The sequence below is a fragment of the Thamnophis sirtalis genome, unplaced genomic scaffold, assembly GCF_051295495.1.
Source record: "Thamnophis sirtalis isolate CommonGarterSnake01/CBP01778 unplaced genomic scaffold, rThaSir2_p1.2 scaffold_8, whole genome shotgun sequence".
NCBI lineage: Eukaryota > Metazoa > Chordata > Lepidosauria > Squamata > Natricidae > Thamnophis > Thamnophis sirtalis.
In genome coordinates, this window is record NW_028261388.1 from 26,448,414 (window position 1) to 26,466,307 (window position 17,894).

General features: G+C 36.7%; 1 protein-coding gene across 1 annotated transcript; it reads right to left on the reverse strand.

Annotated features, from left to right (window-relative positions):
- Window positions 1-276: 276 nt before the first annotated feature.
- LOC106549006 (beta-1,4-galactosyltransferase 3) lies at window positions 277-14,520 on the reverse strand. Its single transcript, XM_014066513.2, has 7 exons — window positions 14,402-14,520; window positions 12,389-12,864; window positions 8,929-9,164; window positions 6,909-7,099; window positions 5,886-6,008; window positions 2,684-2,788; window positions 277-1,188 (listed from the first exon to the last, which is right to left on the reverse strand). Exons 2-7 carry the CDS (start codon window positions 12,633-12,635, stop codon window positions 1,020-1,022), a joined length of 1,071 nt encoding a protein of 356 aa, XP_013921988.2. The 5' UTR covers window positions 12,636-12,864; window positions 14,402-14,520; the 3' UTR covers window positions 277-1,019.
- Between the last annotated feature and the right edge of the window lie 3,374 nt (window positions 14,521-17,894).

A 17,894-nucleotide genomic window follows, 5' to 3' on the forward strand; every position in this document is an offset into this window, starting at 1 on the left:
ATAAAAATAAATTGTGTTCCAGCTACCAAAGTCAAATTATTTTTATATTGTCAAGGTGGCTATTAGCAAACCACATAAATTTGAAAGGCAAACAATCCTTATTTTTTCAGCTGATTTACAAACGGACAGAGGGAAATAGATTCAACATTGGTGCTTTGAACAAACAGCAATCTTGCTTAAATATTTATAGATTTCCTATTCTGCCTTTCTATAGGAGGGCTGCTATGATGATTCAGTGAGCTATATATATGAGATATAATACAAGGTAAATCTCCATTTCCATTAATTCCATATTTTTAATATGATAAATAAACAGCTTCTCTGTCTAATCAGTTTCAGTCTACACAAATATATCAAACTTTTAAAAATAACGAGACCCCAATGAAATGTGTTTAAAAAAGCAGATAATCAGTTCATTCAAATACTTACATGTTTATTAATACTTTTAAATTGTTTCTTGAAATTCACTAAGATATTTTAAAATAACACCTAATTAACATATAATTAAAAAATACTTTCTTAAAGTATTAAATTCTTAAAATATGGGTATAGAAAACTGAATTTTCTAATGAAAAACCTTTCAAAAAGAGACCCATAAGTCAATTCCAAATTCATATATTTCCTGAAACATTGGTAACAAGTAACATTAACATAACTTTTTTTTAAATATTTGCTGTGCAGAAGAGTTGTGCAAATTAGAAAAGAGCACAGGATTCAGTAGACATTTTGCAATTATTCATAGACCAATTTGTTGCTGGTACTTGACAATTCCTATAGCAGAACTATAGCTTCTAGCTTCTGACAGTTTACTGCAGAACAAGATAGGATAATTTCTATGTTGCTAATGTCAATGAAGCAAAACCAATCTACCTCAGATATGGTTTCTTTATAGTGTATTTGGCTCCTGCTTAATTGGTCAAATGCATGCAAAAACAATGTTCTCTTTCCCCTTCTTGCATTCCTGGTGACTTTAGCTTGTAAAAAGCTCTAGGATTTGAAAGCTTCAGATGATGCCAAAATCAAGTGTTATTCCTTTTTCTTTGACTTGGAGGTGGTAATGCTGGCGTGGCTCCAATATCTACCACAATGTGTGTATAAAGATGTTTTTTCTTCTTTTCTAAGAGTTTGAAGACAAGGGAATTTGTTCCATCATCTTTCCATGTTTGGGAAGTATGCAATTTAGCAGGCCTAGGGAAAGGAAGATTCCACTTTAGATAAACTAGGAATATTTTACATATAGAAATGCAAATCAAACAATGTTTCATTACTAACTTTTTAGAAAGGGAAAAGGAAATTGTTTCTCGTATTACAAAATAAGCATAGGCAAATGGAAACTTGTTTCTAACATATTGTTAGGAAGAACCTTTGTAAGAGGAAAAATTAATATTATTAAGGATATACTGTATATCAGAGGTTCTTCATGAATGGAGCAAATATTATGCAAATATATAGTCAAGAGTTTAGGAAAGTAATCTAGGTGAGATCCCAATCATATATAGTCATTTGGGCTAATTAAAAAAAAGTGAATTATAGCCAGAGAACCTGATTTTGGTGAAAAACATTTGTCCTGACTGAGATTTCATTGATGCAACTTGAATTGGGATTGCACTTCATGTTCTAATTTATCATGCAAAACCCCAGACAATGGGAGAAGTGGGAAAAGGAGGGATAGAGCCAGGGATAGAGCCAGCCTTCTCTTATTCTAACTAACTAGATGTAACAAATGTTTATTTTCAACCCATGTGATTGGTGTTCTGTTGCTTTTGCCTTTAAGAGAATGTTTACTTTTGAATATTGGAAACCATTTTTTGAAATATGTAGATAGGATTTATAGATATATCTCCCTCACTTCCATAATAAGCAGTTTATCATATACAAGATGGAGTGGAGTTTCTAGGTAGATGATACAATTACTAACCACACTGCACTTCTGTTTGTCAGTTCCAATAAAGCCTCAATTCACACTCCCAGAATATATATTACAGGTACTATACCTAAATGTATTTGCTCTGGTTGGCTAATATTTAATTAAAATATTTAGCCCTGCCAATGACTACAAACATTCCTTTTTTAAAAAATCATTTTTTAAAAGGAGCCTAGGTAGCCTACAGAACTTACATACAAATAAATTATATTGCTACTTTAATTAGATTTTAAATTTTATGAAAATGTCAACAATAAGTTAACAATTATTGAATGTAACATTAAAATTAATCACCTTAATTAATCACCAAAGGTCCTCTGGAAGAACCATATTTCTACTTCAGAAAGGCCAACAGTGACTGTTGTGTGAGAAGGCAAGCTATTCAGTTACGACAGTGCTGAAAAAATAACTTGGCAATGGAGTTGCTGGTCCCAATTGTCACAAAGAAAAGACTTCCTGTAGTGATTAGTCTCTTAAACCGTACTGACAAATTTATTGGCAACCAGAGTAGCATTGATACAGTATCTACATTGATCTATTACATCAATGCTGCAGGAACTGCTCTGGTTACTCACAACTAACCACAGCACTTCTGCCACTGCATTCTGGATCAAATGCATAAGATAGTTTGACTTCAATTTAAATTGATATATGATAGGAATTTGATCTGCAGTGTTATGCATGAACAATACTTCACATAAGGGAGGGAAAATTATGATTGAATTTGAGTGGAAAAGAAAAATAAATAAATACGATCACCTTTTTAGATTCAGCAAAGGGCTAGGTGTTTGTTCATAACCCATCATTTTGTAACGTCCAACATGAAGAGGAACCTGAATTATTTTCATTCCTGCTATATGGATCCTTTTTGAAAAACATGGTAGGAAAATTACTTCCTTAATAAGAAAACAGGCAAATGTACAATTGAAAAAGTTATGACAACTACTTTTTAGACAGTAAATAATGCTTCTCTCTTTTCTGGGTAAAATAAATTAATAGCTTTAAATATTCCTTACAGCGCCGACCACTTTTAAAAAAAAGTCTTTTGAGAAGAAGACTAAAGAAGTGCTGACCACATTTTGTTAGTCTTTTGAGACACCCCCCCCCCCCACAACTGGGTTTCATGTGGGTGGGTTGGGTGATATTGCCTGTATGAGTATATATGGACAATTGAAAGCATGCTGTTAATTTTCTCTAAGGGAAATATTGCAACAGCAAAACTAAGACTAGTTCTTAAGTGTAGTCTGATAAGGTGGTTGGCAGAGTAGTATGAGAAGTGCAGCACCAGGAAGAAAATACGCAGATGAGAATCTTGGCTCTTCAGCAAGTCACTTATATTCATATGAAAGAAAGAAAGAAAGCTTGTTGTATGTTATTTTAGAAATAGAATGAACAGACTGAATTATGGGTGGTTTTTTATAAGTACAGAATTGAAGTTTGGTTGCAAAATGAGTGAATGATGCAAGAAAAGTATGTATCAATATAAATGTGAGCAGAAAGTTAGAAACTAAATACAATGACATTTTGGTTATTTAATGCATTTATGGAAAAATCTACATAGAACATTTACAGTGGTGGAGATGGAAGCATAGATAACACTTTTGTTTACAGATGATGCCATAAGCCAAAAAACCAAATTATATGAAGTAAATGTTAGGTTGTAAAAAAGAATATGAATATGAAAAGTAATGTTTTGAAGAAAAAGATCAGTTGAAAATGGAGTTACACATAATGGGTGAAAAACTTGTAACATCCGATTTCTCATATAGTTGGTACAATGTTTATTAAAGATGAGGGGAAAATGGTCTTACAATGCAAGAGTTTATCACCAATACTTTGACTGAATTCCAGTATGTATGAATTCTTACTTTCTGTGATGTTGTACAATTTGTCTTCAAGCTTGAATCTCCCTGTTTAGATGAAGGAAAAGGGTGCAAAGAACTGCAATTAAAAAAATATAGACGTCCCATGAACGGAACTCAAAATGCAGTTCTTGGAGTAAAAAGTCATTCAATGTATGACAGGAAAAATACTCAGTTATGTGTTTTAGCAGAAAAAAAAAGACACCCTTGCAAACTAATAACATGTATGTGTTCCTCAAACTGTTCCTTAGTACTTGCTATGTTTCTGCCTTAACTTAAATATGTTTTTTTTAAAAAAATATTTTTAAGACTTAACCTCTAGTATAGGCTGTATTTCTAACGTTGACTTTGGGCCCTATGTTGGTACCACAAAGATTATTGATGGCAGCCCAAAGCTTTGTCTTATGTATGTATGGTATTGTAATTGCTATAAGAGATGCAATCAGTAATTTTGTTAGGTTTCCTATATCCTGATATTTGAATTTTGAGATTATTCCATTGTTTCACTCTATATTTTTTATAATAAAATGTTATACTAAAATATTTAAGCATGTCTGGTACTGATCATAGTGAAAATATTATTTCTTGGTCATAATGCACTTGCTAAGGGTAGCCATTTTGAATCTTCTTCAAAAGCTTTTGAGGATATTGTAGTTTTTATTACTTTGAAAAATGGTATAAAGCAGTCATCTGAAATAAAATGCAGTAAACTTTCAGTGGCCTTCTCTTAAGTTACTTAATTTATTAACCTACCCATATTTTAATTCTGTTAGATGACAATCTAAATTACAACTTTTGAAGTAGCTGAAGGAAAAATAATTTGATATATTGTGAGAAATAGATTAAATACTGAGTGGATGTATATTAGATTTTCTATAATCTAACAATGTTAGATTATAAAATTAGCAAACTGATTGCTAATAATGAAACTATTACAACTGACAGGTATAATTTGGCAGCAGCTGGTATGCAGCAGGAATGTCAGAATATGCTTGATAGAATTGTGCTAGAATTGCAGTTTCTTTTGAAAGGCATGGACAAATGATAAAATATAGTGTTTACTTTCTTTTGAGAAGCACTTTTTGAAATTATGCTTATCCTAAAATATTAAAATGCATGGGAAGAATGTTTTAATTTCAGGTATGTGACTATAAAATCACACACAGCAAAGAAGTTCCAGCATTTGCATGATTTAAAATGGTCCAAGGACTTAAGTATTTATTACAGTAATAAAGTAAAAACAACAACAATAAAGTTAAACATTTTGTATATTGGACAGTAGCCAGTCTTAATAATTCCAGATTTATTGATGCTAACAAAATCATCAGATGGGATCTTAAATTAAACTTAAGAATTTTAGTTAAGAGCTTCCATCACTAAGACAGGTTATTGTATTAGGAGCCTATAGAAGTAAAGCAGCACAGTACCTTTTAATTTAGCATATGGACTGTGATAAAATCACAATAGTCTTAGGTTTTGGTACCGAAGCTAATTTTTAAAAAAACATATAATGTACACATGGATAAGCTTACCAATGAAATATCAGCATGGCAAATTGGTTGATTAAAAAATGAAGAGATACCCAAGTTTTGGAATAGAAATGAGTGTTTTGGAAAAATAGGCAAAAGCTGTTAAAAATATTCTAGTAATTTACTAGTAAACTAGAATTAATTTTGACACGATTCCAATTGAACAGCTATTTACTATAGCTGACTGATACAGAAGTAGGAAGATAGCAATAGCACTTAGACTTATATACCACTTCACAGTGCTTTTGAGCCCTCTAAGCAGTTTCAAGAGAACTTGAAATGCTAAGATAAGCAAGACAATATGTGATGATATTCATATCATTTCAACCTTTAAAAATGATGTTTATAATATGTTGTACGATGGCCTTAGTTTCATTTTTCTTCAAACAATTTTAGGGATAGGTATAAAATGGCATTATTTGATTGGAGAATACTTTCTACATATATAATATTCACTAACAATAGCTGATGAAAAAAGGATGTCTTTGTTGCTTCTTTAATACCCACAATATGTATCTTGCTTAAAACTTTAATGCTTGAACATACTTTAACATTTCAGTAAATAAATACCTTTCTGCAATGTCGTCATCTTCATCAAGATGCTCCCAGTATGTGTTTGGAAACCCATTTATCTTCATGTAGTGGTCTGGGGTCAAAGCAGTAACACCACCAAAAACAGACGAATATGGCAGGCTGCACAGAAAAATAAACTTAATGCATGTGATTGTATAAGTAAATACACATGGATTCATCATACAAGCAAATGCATGTGGGTACTTTTTCTTTACTCCAGCCCTTTCACATCTGTACAATATATTGCATTAATTAGAATTCTATTGTTGATGCTTTTTGTGGTACTAACCTAGGAATGAACATAGGAAAATCAATGTGCTTTAACAGTTAAAATTCTGGACAGGGACCAGAAAGACAAATTTTAAATTCTTAACAGGTGACTTTAGGTCAAGGCAGATATATTTTAAAAGCTGTTGTAGTTAAGGTAATATAACAGAAGAGACCTATGACCTAGAGAAAAGGCAGTTATGCAATAATTAAATTGTGAAATAATTATTATAGAAACTTCAAGTCTTCAATAAACTTAAAAGCAAATTCTATATATAATTCTGAAATAAATATAAATCCTTTTAGATATATAGGGTTGATGTCTAAATAATTATATTTAATATTAGAGTTTAAAACACAACTAGGAAAATATTTCAGCATCTGAATTTACCCATATTGCAAATTATAAAGTGACTATGATTTCTGAAAATCATTGATAGTCAAATAAATTAGCTCACCCAGTAATTTTTTAAAAATAAGATACTTATGCGCTGCCACAGTTAAGTATTATTCCTAAATGTTTAAAATGTTATTCAAAAAATATATAAATTCAATCCAAATGAAAACACATCTCCTGGACAGAACATGAAAAGCGTCTGGAATTAATTTTTAAAAAGTGAAATGCATATAAATCTAAATGTTTATTCATTATAAATTATTCAAATAATGAATTAGTAAATATATTCAATAAACCACATTTGTTCAGATTATTTTATTTCATAAGATATTTACTGTCATATTCTTAGACATTACCGGTAATATAACTTGTCAATAGCAGTGGATAAGTGTTTGGGATAATATTTATCACAGACATAAAGATTATAGTCATTTTCTGGAATAAGATCCATATTATGTAGAAGCAGACAGTCCCAATCATTCTCTTTCATGGCCTCATGGACGCCAACATTAAGGAGCTTTGCTCTGTTAAATGGACCAGTTCCAGCCTGGAAAGAAAACATGCCACTCAATCAAGCAACATAACAACATTGAAATCTGACAGCAATGCCTCTTCATAATAACTGTATTGTATTCATTTTGCAAAAAGCTTCTGGTGTGATTGGATGAGTTGTGTTGGTATTGGATGATCAGTGATTGTGAAAATTGGATAACTTGTTAGTCCTATATTCATAAAAAATAAAAGTACCGGTAATGTTTTATCTGTGATTAACATACAATCTGAATACTGGGAAAAGAACTAGGGAGGCGAGACAAAGTAGTCTAAGATAGCAAAAAATAAAAATCAGGAGTAGCAATTTTTTTGATTAGATTTCAACAAGGTGCATAAGCTTAATGGGCTTCAACACCATTTACTAGAAGCACTCAAATGCAAGATAAAGGGGCTGAACGAGCAGATAAAATAGAATAGGAAGGAAAAAACGTAATGCATGTTCACAAAAACAGCAAAGGACATAATTTGAAACAGGAGAAAAAACATTCAACACTCAGACAAGATTCTTAGTATCATCATGACGTGTGTGTGTGTGTGTGTGTGTGTGTTTCTGTGTGTCCCAGTTTTGGGGAGGACTTGATAGGTGGATAAATTGCCAAATTTAGTCTAAACATCTAACTATGCAATGAACTATAATAAAAAGAATGTATTAAGTTTGTATGCTGCCTGACTTTCAATAACTCTGGGAGGCTCCAACAATCAGAACCAGAAATTACAAAAAAAACACATTAAAAATAAAGCACAATTGAGTCCATCACTGAAATCATTGATAAAAAGCCAGGTCTTCGTGACTCTTTTAAATAACAGAAGAATAGGGTCCATTTGGTTCTTGCATCTCGTATTGCACTAAAGCTATGCATGAAAATTGCATGAGAGTCCACTGTAATATACAGAATCATCATGTTTCATTTAATATCTCTAAAATACATGTTTGATTTTCAATTAGATACTCCCCCAAATGCCCTAAAATTAAATAGTAAAACTAACAATTTTCAAATGAGCTTTGTTCTTCAGTACTCTATTCATATTAACAGGAAATATAAATGGAACATTTTTCAAAGGAACATCAATACAATGATTTGGATAAGACTGTAATCATAGTTTCTCCCAGACTGACATAGAAACTGCTTGATTTATTGGAATATGAACCATGCATATTTTGAAAAGTGTTATCACTGTTGAGATTTCATCTTTCTTTATAATGTATGGAGCAGTTTCTATGCAGTTTTATGAGGACTTTAAAGCAGTCTTCTCCCATGTACGGCTTCTCAGAATCTATATACTACTAAAACCAGTGTCTATAACCTTTAACTGAAATGATACACCATAAGCAAAACTGTTTCAACCAAATGGGTACATTAAATGGGCTACCTTACAGAATGCGTCAAAAATCCAGGAACCATGAATCACATAAAATTAAAATTTGGAAAATTTTATAAAATATTATCATAAAAAATATTTTGACATAATACAAAATGTCACAAAACGTTTCCTATGGTCAGCTCCTAAAGTTAGACTGTACTATATATTCAATATAGGTTACTTTCAAGGCAGATGTTTCTTTGAATATTACCCTGAATTTTTAAGAAATTTTCAAGACATGCCCAACTACCATTGAAGGCTTAAGGAATATGGTACGGAAATAGCTCTGAAATGATGACCTAAGGGATCATGGATTTGTCCAGTTTCCAAATCATATTGACTCAGACTTTGAAGGCCTATCCAGACTTGCTAATACAGTCAATAGAACTATATGTAACTATTCCCGGTATAATCAGATACCATCTGTGCTCAACCAGAGACTTTCTTGATAGTTTGGCTTACCTGATGAATCAAGTAGATACAATAGCTAAGCTGTTGGCGTTGGAGAAAGGGATGAAGGTAATAGAGAAATTGGTGCAACTTCTTTTCACAGTTCCTGCATGGTACAATTATAGCAGTTTTGTAATGGGCTAGACAATGAGGTGGGCTGTAACAGCCACCCAAATGGACATATGGATTTTTGTGGATAATTGTTCTTTCACTATGTAGTGTATCAAAGGTGATGGTTAAGAGTCCCACTGCATAAAATATGGATTGACAAAGGAGAAAAAGAAAATTATGAAAAACTTAGAAAATTCAGCATGTCTGAAAAAAGATGATTTTTATCATTTTTTCTCTAGAAGTATTTCTAAATGTACTCTCATGGAAAATACTGGCTATGCTTGAGTATTTCATTAAATAATGTTTTAGCTTTACAGCATATGAACCCACTGGACCCGTGTCCCTCATGGCTGGTTACCAGCAGCAGTGAGGTGACACGAGGCTGGATCCAGGCGGTCGTGACCGCCTCTCTTCGGGAAGGGAACTTCCCCGCCGCACTGAAAGCGGCGGTGGTGAGACCCCTCCTAAAGAAGCCATCTTTGGATCCAGCTGTCCTTAATAACTATCGTCCAGTCTCCAACCTTCCCTTCCTTGGGAAGGTTGTTGAGAAGGTGGTGGCCTTTCAGCTCCAGCGGTCCTTGGAGGAAGCAAACTATCTCGACCCCTTCCAGTCAGGCTTCAGACCCGGTTACAGCACTGAAACCGCTTTGGTCGCATTGACTGATGATCTATGGAGAGCCAGAGATGGAGGACATTCCTCCATCCTGGTTCTCCTTGACCTCTCAGCGGCTTTCGATACCATCGACCATGGTATCCTTCTGCGACGACTGCGGGAGGTGGGGGTGGGAGGCACCGTGTTGCGGTGGTTCTCTTCCTACCTCTCGGACAGGTCGCAGTCGGTGTTAGTGGGGGGGCAGAGATCGTCCCCTAGGCCCCTAACATATGGGGTGCCTCAGGGCTCGGTCTTATCCCCCCTACTATTCAACATCTACATGAAACCGCTGGGAGAGATCATCCGCAGGCACGGGATTAGATACCATCAATATGCGGACGATACTCAATTGTATCTGTCCGCCCCGTGCCAACTCAATGAAGCGGCAGACGTGATGAGCCGGGGTCTGGAGGCGGTTATGGACTGGATGAGGGCTAACAAGCTTGTGCTCAACCCAGAAAAGACCGAGTGGCTGTTGTGTTTCCCTCCCAAGGATTCCACCAATATTCCATCTCTCAGGCTGGGGGGCCAAACTTTATACCCCTCAGAGAGGGTCCACAACTTGGGAGTCCTCCTAGATCCACAGCTATCATTCGACCACCATTTGACGGCTGTGGCTAGGGGGGCATTCGCCCAGGTACGCCTGGTGCGCCAGTTGCGACCCTACCTGAATCGGGAGGCACTCACAACAGTCACTCGGGCCCTCGTGACCTCTAGGCTGGAATACTGCAATGTGCTCTACATGGGGCTGCCCTTGAAGAGCATCCGGCGTCTTCAGCTAGTGCAGAACGCAGCCGCGCGAGCGATAGTGGGTGCACCGCGGTTCACCCACATTACACCTATCCTCCGCGAGCTGCGCTGGCTACCTGTCGACTTCCGGATGCGCTTCAAGGTGCTGTTAATCACCCATAAAGCCCTACATGGTAGTGGATCTGGATACTTGAGAGACCGCCTTCTGCCAATTACCTCCCTGCGACCAATAAGATCACACAGATTGGGCCTCCTCCGTATTCCATCGGCCAGCCAGTGTCGGCTGGCAACTACAAGGAGGAGGGCCTTCTCAGTAGTCGCCCCGACCCTTTGGAACGAACTCCCCGTGGAGATTCGTACCCTCACCACCGTCCAGGCCTTCCGCGCAGCCTTGAAGAACTGGCTAGCCCGTCAGGCCTGGGGATGAAGATAGTTGCCCCCCCCCGAATGATGAATGCATGTTGGTTACTGCTTTTATTATATGTGTCTTTGTTATTGTCTGTATCTCCCCTTCCCCGATTTTATGTGAGCCGCCCTGAGTCCCCTCAGGGAAAAGGGCGGCCTACAAATTTCAATAAAATCACTAAAAAAAAAAAAATCACTAAAAAAAAATATGAACTTCAGATCTCAACTATCCTTCAGCATAGCACTTAAAATTTCTTAAAATTTCTTTACGTATGAGCTAGTCAAGAAAGTCATTTTCAAAGCCTCAATTTGTCTTCTTTGGGTCAATTATACAAATTTGTTTATGTTAGAACATTATGCCAAAAGCAGTTAATATAAAAGGAAAGGTTTTCTGAAGCCTAACTTATAGTCATATTGGAAAAGGTGAAAAAAAAGAAATGAAAACCGCTATTATTTTAAACACTAAATCATGTCCCATTGATTTTTTTCAGTATGAAAATCTGTACAAATACTCATTAAAAAGTTAATAAACACCCTTCTTGCAAAAGTATTTGAATTTTTAGTTCTATCATATTTAATCTAGGCATACATATTTTTCCATGGTAAGTAAAATCACATAATGCATATAAATTGCAAAGAATACAATTTCCAATTAAACCATTCAGATCAAGTCAGATATTACATGCCTTATATTTGGATTGAAAATTCATAATGGCATTGCAATATATAATTTTAGTGCAAAACTAATGGTTTTATAACAGGAGTAAAATTCATCAAACAAGAGTTTGCTGGCACATTTTGATTGCTGATCAAAATGAGTTGAGCAAGCTTTTTGAAATAGAGTGGAGGATATATTGTATTATGGTTCCCTTGCCTTTCTACCTTACTTTACCATACTGTTATCTATGCTTTGTATTTAAACAAAATGCCAGACTATAAACACTATGGACACAACTACTGAGATTTTTAAAAAAGGTTTACAGAAATATTCATCTAAATCTATTCCTAATGCATTAGTGCAAGTAAAACAATGTATAATTGAGTACAAAAATAATTTGTACCACAATAAAAAGACTTGTACTTACTGTTTTGCCAGAGATGGGGGGAAAAAGCAACTTTGATTACCATTTTACTACATTATATTTTAATCTTATTACTATTTTGGGATGTCTGTAAACAGGATCAGGAGCAGATTGGAATGAAAATAGTGAAATAAATTTGTGGTCATTTTACAAAACTACTCTGTATTATTTTGACCTACCTTGTAGCAAACAGCTACAGCAGCTATTAATGCATACAGTAGTAGTAGCAGCCATGTTCGCAACAGAGAGACCTCCAGAAAATGAATAGGGGAAATCCATACCAATTATTGTCTAGTAAGTCTTGGGATCTTGTGTAACATGGTGCACTTCTAATCACCATTGATAGACAAGAGTTGTCACAGAAGAACAAAAATAACCATGTATAGCTTTCAAATGCTAGTCAAATCATACTGACACAGATCAGCTTATTAGACAAAAAAATTAACCTGTATTGTGCGTATTTCATACATACCAAGTATATTTGACTGTGATGTACAAGTCTGCATAGTGGTCTTTTGAGGAGCAGGAGTAAATAAACTAAGATTTATATAGACATCCTCTGATTTTGAGTAGTCCAATGACTTATGTATTTCTAAATGACCCTGAAATAAAACTGAACTGCTGCCTCGGTAAAGTATCAAGACGAATATAATTTGAAAGATTACCAAGAGAAGCAGAAAGCAAGAATTTTCTGCTCGAGAAAAATTCATTTTCTTCATAAAAAAAATTACTTCTTTAGTTCTTCAGAACTTTCCAGTGTTTTAACTTTGCAGGTACTGTAGCTAAAGTTTCAGTAAATGACTCTTTGAGGTAACTGAGTATGGAAATTGTCATTTTTCGGAAGTATTCTAGATTCTCAGCATGATTTCTTTAAACTCACAGGACGTTCTAGATCAAATGCTTTATATTTTAACCATCTTTGGTGAATCAATTCTTCCATTATCCAATCTGCAATTATAAGGGAAAAGCAGTAAAAATTAACTAATAATATAGAGCTTAAATACAAACAACCCTTCCAATTATATATTGGATTTATATAACAATTATATACCAAATAGGTTATACGTTATATACCAATTATATATCAAAATAGTTATGCGTGCCTAGTATTGATGCTCAAATATAGGAATTCCTATAACTCTTAATATTCAATTACAATTATACAATTCTGAGACATTGCTCAAGTTTTTTTTAATATTGTGAAGTGTCTTTTAAAAAACATTTTTCTTCTCTCCTTTTAATCTACCAACACGATAAACCTCCCTTCCTGATTTAAAATCAACTCATTTTCTGAGTAGATTGGTTAGGAAATATAGTTCTACATTCAGTCTCATTTATATACTTGCATTCCGTTTTTGCTACTCAAGAATATTTCTTCAGGACTTTTTGGACATGCTGTTGTAATTATATTAACTCAAACATACATCTCCAAATCTTGTGGTTTTCCCTTCAGGTTCAAATGTTAATTTGTTGATATAAATTATGAAGATAGACTTAAATTTAGTTTAGTGCTCTTTGCTTTATCTTCCTCATGCATCTGAAAATGCATGTTTCTTCCCTAAGGATAAAAAAGTTGAATGCTGCTGGCTACTAGTCTTCTTTTTTCCAGAGAGTTAATTCTAAATGGTCTAATTCTAAAGTTGACCAAATATTAATTTGAAACAGCAGTCAGAGAATAACTTCCTATTAATAAGCCTGGCATATTCACTGCTATATCTGATCCCCATAAAATTTTCTTCAATATAACTAAAAAAGGGATGTACTAAAAAAAAGATATACAGATTTTACTATTAGGGGAACATTTGTGTTTATATCCGTTTTCCTAACAGAAATCCTTTCTTCATAACTTATTCCAGTTTCAGTTTTATTATTTGTGAGGAAGGGGAAATGCGTGAACATTTAATTTTAGGCTGTGCTAAATGTATAACTAAGAGAAAATAATCTGTAATATCGTAAACTGGCAAGCTTGGCTAATGTTAAAGGCACATATGGTGAGGAAACAAGTTCTGAGAGGAAACTTTATTCCAGCAAAAAAAATTTTATTCGTCAGGGAAAAGCCACCATGTGAGAGAAAGAGGACAACAAACATTTATGAAAATTTTTATATCAATGCTGAGGAAGGCAAAAAAAAACACGTTTTAACAAGACGCCCTCATCGCAAAGCAAAACAATAATCTTCGTTACAATTCTCCTGCTGGTCCAAAGCAGCTGTCAATTTAACAGAAAGGTCCTTCTCCCAAGAATTTTTGGAGGGAGAGTCTGTGCCTTAACTTTTTCAACGCTTGCCTGCGTAATTGGGCCTGAGGTAAAAATAAATAAATAAATAACTACTTTCTGCGATGCTGTTTTCGCCTGCCTGGTGAATTACGCTAACAATTCCACCACTTTCCCTCACGCCGTCGCCGTTCGAATTAATCTTCTTCCAATCCGAAAGTACCACCCCGTAAACCCCAACTTCTCCTTCCTCGACCCCGGACAGACCCACCTCAGAAGCCGCACCGGCGAAGCACTTCGAAGCGGTGAAGCAAAACCACCTCGCCAGCCCGCCTTCGAAACGCGCACGAGGAACTTCCTAGAAGCAGCCGCCGTGGGGCCACGCCCCCTTTTCTTATTATTATTTTTAAATGAAGGGGTGTCTAGGACTACATGTACCAAGATGCAACGCAACATCTAGGCCTTTCCCGAGTTAAAGCACGGCATGCTGGGAATCAGAGACTGGAAGAGAGGGCTTTGCATAAGCGGCTTTCGTGGGAGGTTTGCATTAAGAAGTGCGTGACGCAAAGCGGTGATACAAACTCTGGCTTTTCTTTAGATTTCTTTTTAAATGACATACACGTGCTCTTTTCGTTCCTTATATGAATAGCACCCTATGTTTTCATGTTGTCATGGTTCGCATCTCCCGCGAAGTAAAACCAAACCAACCAAGTTATGGCTTACTGTACTTAAAGTAAATGTAAAGTCAAAATGTGCTTTTTTAAAAGCCAGTCCCACTGAACTTCACTCGCTATAGAATAAGCAGTTTTAAAGTTTATGGGATTGAGAGTTTTTTCCCCAAATGTCATCACTCTGCTTAACAACTGATTCCCACAACACTGTCAATAATTTACTAAAACTGTATTACTATTATTCTTTTCTTCTTTCCTAGTATCTATCTCTCCCCACTTCTGACTATAACCATGTTGCTTGTTTCTTTCAATTTATATTTTTATTTGTTTCCTAGTACGATTTGATAGCTTATTTGTAACCTTGACTATCACTAAGTCCTGTAACTTTATTCTTGATGAATGTATTTTATTCTCCTTATGTACACTGAGAGCATATGTACCAAAGACAAATTCCTTGTGTGTCCAATCACACTTGGTCAATAAAGAATTCTATTCCATTCCATTCCATTCTATTGTATAGGGGATGGGAAATGTGAATGGGTCTAGTCCTATGAAAGGGATCTAGGAGTCCTATTGGACAACCACTTAAATATGAGCCAGCGGTGTGCTGCAGTTGCCAGAAAAAGCCAATGAAGTCCTATGTGCACCAACAGCGGGACAGTATTAAGGTCATATGAAGTATTAGTACACTTTCTATTGCTTTAGTAAGACCATACTTTTTAATACTGCATCCAGTTCTTGATCACCATGACTAAAAAAAAAGATATTGAAAAAGAGGGCAGAGAAGAACAACAAAGATGATTAGGGTGCCGGAGGCTAAACTATATGATGAATAGTTGCAGGAATTGGGTATGTCTAGTCTAACGAAGATAATTACTAGAAGTGACATGGTAGTAGTCTTCCAAAATTTGAAAGGCTGTCACAGAAAAAAGCACCTGCAGGCAGGACAAGAAGCAATGGATTGAAACTAATCAAGGAGTGATCCAATCTAGAACTAAGGCAAAATTTCCTGACAGTTCCAACCTCCCTTACAACTGTAATTCTGTATGTCAAAAATTTTACAAAGAATACAATCCTCAAAATATTTTTTCACTATCGGGGAATATACAACTATAAATAACAATTATTATGGGGCTTTTTAAGACTCGAGGCTTGTGACAACAGAGGATTGATTTCTCAATTTGATCCTTTCTACTTCCACTTGGTTCTCACTACATTCTACATCAATACAGTTTTGTTTATTTTTGTTCATGTAAATCAATGATCTAAATTGGATCCATAAGTGGAAAATCTGAAATAACTCTTGTTATTATATTTTAACTGGCTTGTTTTTCTGCCTTTAATGAAAAATGTTAATTTATCTGATTATTTTAAAGAGTCAATTATATTTATTTATTTGTTTGTTTGTTTGTTTGTTTGTTTGTCTTGTATGCCGCCCACTCCCAGAGGACTCCGGGCGGCTCACAAAAGACAAGGGAAAGGGGGGAACGAGACAAAGACAACATATTAAAAACAAAACCAACATTCACAGTTTCTGTGGAGGTAAATGCTTCTCAGCTCCCCCCAGCCTGCTGGAACAGCCAGGACTTGGTGGCTTTGCGGAAGGCTGGGAGGGTAGTAAGGATCCGGATCTCAACAGGGAGCTCGTTCCAGAGGACCGGAGCTGCAACAGAGAAGGCTCTCCCCCGGGGAGTCGCCAGCCGACATTGGCTGGCAGATGGAATCCGGAGGAGACCCAACCTGTGAGATCTAATCGGTCTGAGGGAGGTAATCAGCAGGAGGCAGTCTCTCAGGTACCCAGGTCCGATGCCATGTAGGGCTTTATAGGTAGTGACCAGCACCTTGAAGCGGATTCGGAGACTAATAGGTAGCCAGTGCAGCTCGCGGAGGATAGGTGTAATGTGGGTGTACCTTGGTGCACCCACAATCGCTCGCGCGGCTGCATTCTGGACTAATTGGAGTCTTCGAACACTCTTCAAGGGCAGCCCCATGTAGAGCGCATTACAATAATCCAGTCTTGAGGTCACAAGGGTGTGAGTGACTGTCTGAAGGGCCTCCCAATCCAGGTAGGGTTGCAATTGATGCACCAGGCGAACCTGGGCAAAGGTCCCCCTGGTCACAGCCGACAGATGGTGTTCTAGAGTCAGCTGTGGGTCCAGGAGGACTCCCAAATTGCGAACCCTCTCTGAGGGGTGTATAATTTCGCCCCCCAGCCTGAGAGATGGAACAGTTGGACAATCTTTGGGAGGGAACATCAGAAGCCACTCGGTCTTGTCTGGATTGAGTGCCAACTTGTTTGCTCACATCCAGACTCTAACAGCCTCCAGGCACTGGCACATCACTTCTACTGCTTCTCTGAGTTGGCACGGGGCAGACAGATACAGCTGCGTATCGTCTGCATATTGGTGATACTTAATCCCGTGCCGGCGTATGATCTCACCCAGCGGCTTCATGTAGATGTTAAATAGGAGGGGGGACAGGACCGAACCCTGTGGCACCCCATACTTGAGGGGCCTTGGGGTCGATCTCTGCCCTCCGACCAACACCGATTGCGACCTGTCCGAGAGGTAGGAGGAGAACCACTGCAAAATGGTGCCTCCCACCCCCACCTCTCGCAACCGTCGCAGAAGGATACCATGGTCGATGGTATCGAAGACCGCTGAGAGGTCAAGAAGCACAAGGATAGAGGGGTTACCCCTATCCCTGGCCCGCCAGAGATCATCGATCAGCGCGACCAAAGCAGTTTCCGTGCTGTAACCAGGCCTGAAACCCGACTGAAAAGAGTCTAGATAATCGGCTTCATCCAAGGACCGTCGGAGTTGCGGGCCACCACTTTCTCAACAACCTTCCCTATAAAGGGAAGGTTGGAGACTAGACGATAGTTGCTCAAAATGGCTGGGTCCAAAGACGATTTCTTCAGGAGGGGTCTCACCACCGCATCCTTTAGGAGGGGTGGGAAGATTCCCTCCTGGAGAGAGGTGTTCACAATCGTCTGGATCCAGCCGTGTGTCACCTCCCTGCTGGTCGAGACCAGCCAGGAGGGACACGGGTCCAGTATACATTGATACATTGATTATGTGCCATCAAGTCATT